Source organism: Corvus kubaryi, unplaced genomic scaffold (assembly GCF_017639235.1).
Source record: "Corvus kubaryi isolate FWS band 111438036 unplaced genomic scaffold, C.kubaryi_AGA036_p1.0 split3-73, whole genome shotgun sequence".
In the NCBI taxonomy this organism is placed as follows: Eukaryota; Metazoa; Chordata; class Aves; order Passeriformes; family Corvidae; genus Corvus; species Corvus kubaryi.
Genome location: NW_024582091.1, coordinates 24,475,596 through 24,481,730, shown reverse-complemented (window position 1 = coordinate 24,481,730; position 6,135 = coordinate 24,475,596). Strand labels below are relative to the sequence as shown.

The following is a 6,135-nucleotide window of genomic DNA, read 5'->3' as shown; positions in this document are numbered from 1 at the left end:
TAACTGCTTTGTGACAATAGAATTAGCACATTGGTGTGTCTTTTTTGTAGTTTATAAAGTGGACACAGACTATTTTTGTTCAGTTGGCCATACACTGAGACATCTGAAAGATTGTGCCAGGGCCTCACCAAATCAATCTTTAGTCAGTTAGGGGGAGAGATACAATATAAGTACAGCATTTACTGTGCCGGAAGGTAGAACCTATACAGAGGTTACAGCTGGAAGAACTTTGTGTTCCACTTGTTACACAGGTTTCTTTAAAGAATAATGGTAATAATAAAATATTTAGATCCAAAGAGTGCTTGAAATTGCAGCCTGTGGTCTGAAGCCTGAGCACTAATGGTGAGGCAGCTCTGAACAAGATGGGATCTTAACTCCTCAGTTTTTCATCCACTGCTCCTGCCATTTAGAAATATTTACAGCCGTCCTTATCTTTCCTTCTCTCACTCATGATTTATTTTTTTTTTTTAATGGAAAAAGGCTGGTGTTTTTGTAAACAAGCGTTTCTCTGGAGTAACTGCAGCTCAAAGCGCCACAGCCCTGTGCCAGTCCCTCCATACCAGAGCACGACGCCAGCACTAGAGAGGGGCCAGCGCCTGTAAGAACCAAAGGGGGCAAGCAGAGCTCCCGGGTCTGTCGGAGAGGGGCCGGCAGGACCCGAGCCGGGCCGGGGGAGCGGAGCCCGCAGCAGCGCGGGACGAGGGTGCGGCAGCGACTTGCGGGGCCCCGGCGGGCACGGAGGGCGGGAGCAGAGGTGTGGGGCGGAGGAGGGGGAAGGCGGCGGCGGGGCGTCACGGGAGCCCTCGCTGCTATAAAAGGGCCGGGTGCGGCGGAGCGGCGCATCCCTCTCGCCCGCAGCCACAGCGGCAGGAGCAGCACCAGCATCGCGGCGGGACAGCATCAGATGGGCATGGGGACGGCGCTGGCGGCGCGGCTCGGCCTGGGGCTCCTGCTCCTTGCCCTCCTCCTTCCCACGCAGGTGAGCCCCGGAGCGGCTCGGCGCTTGCCCTCCGCCGGCCCCACGAGAGAGGCGGGGGAGCGGCCGCGCCGAGACCCTCCCCGTGGCTCCCCGCCGCGGCGGCCGCCTCGGGAGCGGCGAGGGGCGGGTTTCTCCCGAGAGGAGCTCCCGCTCGTGTGCGCCATCCCGGAGCCCGCCGCGGCGCCCCGCGGGCCGCCGTGGGTGGCGGGCGGGTCCTCCGCCCCGGGGCGGCGGCGGCGGGCGAGAGGAACGAGCCCGGGCAGCCCCGGCTGCGGACGGGGCGGGGATGGGCGCGGACGGGCGGCGGGGCGAGCCCGGAGCCCTGGGACGGCAGCGGCGGTGCGGTGGATTATCCCGGTCAAAACAAAAAAGATGAAGTTAGAGTTCACCGCCCTTTCTTTCCCTTGCGATCCCCGAGGGAAAGTCGCGGCACTGTGGTATGAGCGGCAGCTGAGCGCTCGTTCCCCCGCTGATTACAGGGAGAACGATCCCTCCAAACCCGAGAGAGCGCCGGGAAGGCACCAGTGTTGCAGCGGGAGCCGGGTCTGACCCTCCCCCCACCAAAGCTGCGGGGCTTTGGGTCCGGTCCTGGGCTCGGTTCCCGGCAGGAGTGGGACGTTTAGGGGCTGGAAGCAAAGGCGCCAGCCTCTGGCTGCTGCGCTGGCCGAGCCTTGCCCTTGGCACAAAGGTAATGGATGCAGGAGCGATCCGCTTCTCTTTAAGTGGCCAAGGCGAGCGGGGCTCCCAGATTCCGTATCGGTGTGTCGTTCCTAAAGACCACCTCTTCAAAAGGGTGAATACCAAAATATCAGAAAAATGAACAGCAACGGCATTGCTGGATGGTGTTCCCTCCTCCTCTCCTCTTTGTTTGCAAGGAAGGGCATTATCCCTACTCCATTGTGCTCAGTGGAGTCTTGCCCTTGGCAGTGATGAGAGGAGAATCAGACCCTTTGGGTTACTGGTATTTGTCACATTCACGTTGAGAAAACCTCTGCGGTCCCATCTACTGTGACGTTGTGGAACTTGGCTATAAGCCTATCCTCTTCCACCCCCCCCCACCCCCCCCCAAAAAAAAAAAAAAAAAAAGAGAGAAACTAGTGGGGTTTTTGTTTAAAACCAAGAAAACTTTAAAAATACATAACCAAGAGTGCAATGATGGTGGAGTCTTTGTGTGAAGACTGAAAAAAATTCTAGGGCAGGTTGGGACTTGCCTTGTAGGTTATTAACTCAGCAATTCGTTATTGATCACTTTCAGACCGGTTTCAAGAGAAACTTCAGCACAGCGATTTTTATCCTGCAGTGCTAAATTGCTTCCAGCATGGTGCCAGTTGCCAAAAATGCTAACTACCAGAAGCTTTACACCATCCTTACGTTTTTCTATTGTATGCTTTTTTTTTAGTAAAAAATACTGAAAGAAAGTGCTTATGCAGTTTTCTAATAAATTTAACATTGACTTCATAGCTTCAGTATTGAGGGATTTTTTTTTTTCTGCTGATCTATTTTCTCAGCAGCACTAGAAATGTGAGAAAATAAGAACACCTTTTGTAGACAGAATTACTTATTAAACTAACTAACCTCTTTAAAAAAAAAATGTTTTTACTTGAATTAACTCTTAAGAGCTTACCAGAATGCTCTGGTAGAATACAAGTTTGCTGCCATGCTGAAGCCAATCTTTCTGTATTATGCTCATTTCTGGGGAGGAGATAATGGGATTCTTGCTCTTGTTTTTTATCCTTGTGTTTCACGTGCTTTTTTTCATGGGAATAAAAATACTTTAGGTTATCTTTGAAAGTTTTTTTGTGCATGTGTAGAAAATCATTTGATATTGAAGTAGCACAGTTTTTATTCTGGCCCTATAATGAAGAGTTATGAGGGGAAAAGGGTATTTTTTTTATTTTGCTTTCTATCAGCATTTTTAAAATTTGCTAATATACGGTCTTTTCACTGCCCTTTTTTTTGTATGTTCTAGAATGCTGATAGGTTGTGATTTAATCAGTATGGTTTCATTGTTCTAACTTCTGCAGCTCAGTGCTACCACAGCAAGATAAGAGAGGCTGAAATATTAAACCCACTCACATAAAACCCCACCATTGCTTCAAAAGAAGCCACAAACCAGCCCCAGAAACAGTATCAATAGATTCTTGACCATCGTTTCCTCATTTTTTGTTTGTGGCTTAGTCTGAAAAGGCAGACTGCAATTCATGCAGTTGTTTGAAAGTCTTTCTTATCCTAAGATTTGTCTTTACATAGCTCTATATTTGCACTTTTTTTTGGTGAGGTTTTTTGAAACCTATTTATCTTCTAATTTAGGGAAGGATTTCCGTAAAGTAATAGCTATGTAAAAAGATTTAGAAAAATACTAGATTTAGTTCTTTAACAAATCCCACGCATGCAATTCAAAATGTCTTTGTCCTTAACTGCACAATGAAAGGCGTGAGCATTTGTATATATCATCTGAGTACTGTGACTGAGTGGGGCTACACGGTGTTCATTGCTACGAATCTGTTTCTGATTTTTAAAAAAAGACAATATAACCCTTTTTGTTACTTCCCCTCCTCTCCACATTTTAGATCTACTGTGGTCCCAATGGAACAAGTCCAACACCTTCAAACAATTCTTCAGCAAGTTCCACTTCTCTGTCAGCTGTCACAAATTCAGTGAACAATACCACCACTCACGGACATGGAAATTCTCTTCACTCAACCACAAGTCTTTTTTTCATTCTCTCAGTTTCGCTTCTGTATTTTTGCTGTTAAGAGACTCTGGCATGGAAATGGCTACTACTCCCCACCCCGTTTCCTGAACCACCTGAGATGGCTAGATCTCCAACCCAGCATGAGAAGAAATGAATCCAAACTCCACATCAAACCAGCTTGGTTCCACTCCATACTCAAATTAGTACCAGTCTGACCTAGAGAAGCACTCAGTATTCTGACTTTCAAAGCTGACCAGTGTGAAAAGACCAGCTTCAGCAAGGAGGTAAAATTATGAGATCTTTCACCAAATGAGTTGGAATCTGGAAAACAAGATGGAAGCAAAAAGAGACAGTACTGACAAACCAAATTTAAAGCTGAGAAGAAATACAGTATCTTATAATAAGGATGGATGATAACACTCCATGAAGAAAAAAGGCTAAAGAGTTTATCTACCATTTAGAATAAGGACTTGAAGAGTTTTATTTTTTGTTTAGGTTCCAAAAAGTCAACAGGCTCAGAGAACCCCTAGAAAACACAGAAAAGCTCAAATGATTCTGTTTCTTGCACAGCCTATATGGTTATAACTTATGGATATTAGGGTGCATGAAAAACAAACATCAGTAAGAAGGGTTTCTTCTAGATTTCATTTGTATGAAATTGTTACAAGGCTAAAATAGAATAACAAATTTTTGTAAGCATCCTCTTATTTAACCCCTGATTCCTAACCAACTGGTTAGCCAGGCAGGGCTAGTTTTGAAATAGCTAAAACCCCACCAGTTTTCATAAGAGTGGAATTATTTATGGTGGGAATTTGAATTTGACATTTTATTTAAATTGTTTGTATATTAAACCATATGTGCCAGAGAAAGGAGGTGTGGAAACATTAGAAAAAGTACCAGGAGCTTTTTGTAAATGAAATTCAGAAAAAAACGAACAAACAAAAAAGTTAATGGATGTATGTCTCCTCTTTCCTTTATTTCTCCTCCCAAGCTCTACAAGTTGTGTAAGTTTTTTTGCTCCTGGAACTTTCCTTAATTATGAAGGATTTATTAAATCTTATGTGTAAATTTATAGTGCTTTTTTTTTTTTTTTTTTTTTTTTGGCACAAGGTGAATAACTTACTGGTTTTTGAAGAGTTTTAATTGTGATAGTCTACTTTAAACCTGGGCTAATATTTGCGGTGGGGAGAAGGAATGGGGAGAGGAGAGCAAACCGCCAAAGAAAAAGAAATTAAATGAACAGGTGTTTGGAATATGAAGACTGGAGTCTTAATTTAATCACTGAATTTAAAAGTTACGTTTGTAAATACTACTTTTTAAAAATTTTTTTCTGAATCAAAATTGCTACACTTGCACAGATTGTTTCTGTATCATCCAACACTTTAGAAAATAGTATCTGGTACTTGATCAAAACAAGCTTTGTTGAGGAAGTTCAACTACCTTGATGATGATACCTTGTCAGAAAAAAATTAACTATGTTGATATGATCACATGTGAGTGTACATGACCATACCACTGTCTGTAGGTATTTATCTCAGTATAAGATCATGTCAAACATGAGTGGCTCTCTTAATTTTTTTTTAATACACATCTGTCTTTCAGTTACATTCCCACCAATTCACAGTATCATATATTAGTAGCAAGCTAACACAAATTCATGTCAGTGAGTGTACATGGACATTTCCTTATGCTTATCATTTGTATCCAGTAAAATGTTAATGATTGTATTTTGTGTTTGTGTAATAATGCTTTGATTTATTAGGTACTGATTTTCATTGGAAAAACCTGTAAATAAAACAGTGGACAGGCAATGCATTCTAGATGCACTTCCAGACACTTCTACAAAAACTTGTACCTTGCCTGCGTTAAGTGAATGAACTGTTAGCCAAGATGGTATATGTGATTAAAAACCTCAAGGTCTAGAAATGCTGAAGTGTAATTAGTTTTATTTCTCTGGAAGGTTTTCTGCCACTGAGAGTCTGGATTTCACTTTGAAACCAGGGAGTGAGATTTGATTAGCATCTCTAGTAGCGGTAGTAAGTTTTCCATACTTATTACAGCCTCTTCCCTTTCAAAGTATGACTATATTTTCATGTTAGACAAACAGTGCTTAGACAGAGTTTTCCTTTATTTCTTTTGCTGGCAGTGAGCAACTTTCCTTATGATGGCTAAAGCTCTTTCTCAGCTTCTGGTTATCAAGCAATGTGAATTAACTGCTTAAAAGTTTCTGACTCCCACAGAGTACACTAACACAATAGGCATATCCCAATAATACAAATTGAGCCATGCTTGATGAAGGACAGACGCTGGAAGAGGTAGGAATTTATGCAAAATTTTTCTGAAAAGCCAAAATTAACTAGATGAGCATTCAGTAACAAATAGTTGCAGTTCATGGCATTCCAAATCTGTGTCTGTGTTGTTTTTCAGGTATGTTCCTTTCTAATACCCCTTAAATGCCCAA

General features: G+C 43.4%; 1 protein-coding gene across 1 annotated transcript; it reads left to right on the top strand.

Annotated features, from left to right (window-relative positions):
* Positions 1–828: 828 nt before the first annotated feature.
* CD24 (CD24 molecule) lies at positions 829–5,600 on the top strand. The gene is made up of 2 exons (XM_042016954.1): positions 829–979; positions 3,550–5,600. The coding sequence occupies exons 1-2, from the start codon at positions 905–907 to the stop codon at positions 3,733–3,735; spliced, it is 261 nt and encodes an 86-aa protein (XP_041872888.1). The 5' UTR covers positions 829–904; the 3' UTR covers positions 3,736–5,600.
* The last annotated feature ends 535 nt before the right edge of the window (positions 5,601–6,135 follow it).

Excerpts from the sequence above, each read along its gene's own strand:
- CD24 (XM_042016954.1), top strand. The coding sequence starts at position 905 with ATGGGCATGGGGACGGCGCTGGCGGCGCGGCTCGGCCTGGGGCTCCTG. Across the intron at positions 980-3,549 it reads CCCTCCTCCTTCCCACGCAG|ATCTACTGTGGTCCCAATGG; the intron begins GTGAGCCCCGGA and ends TCCACATTTTAG.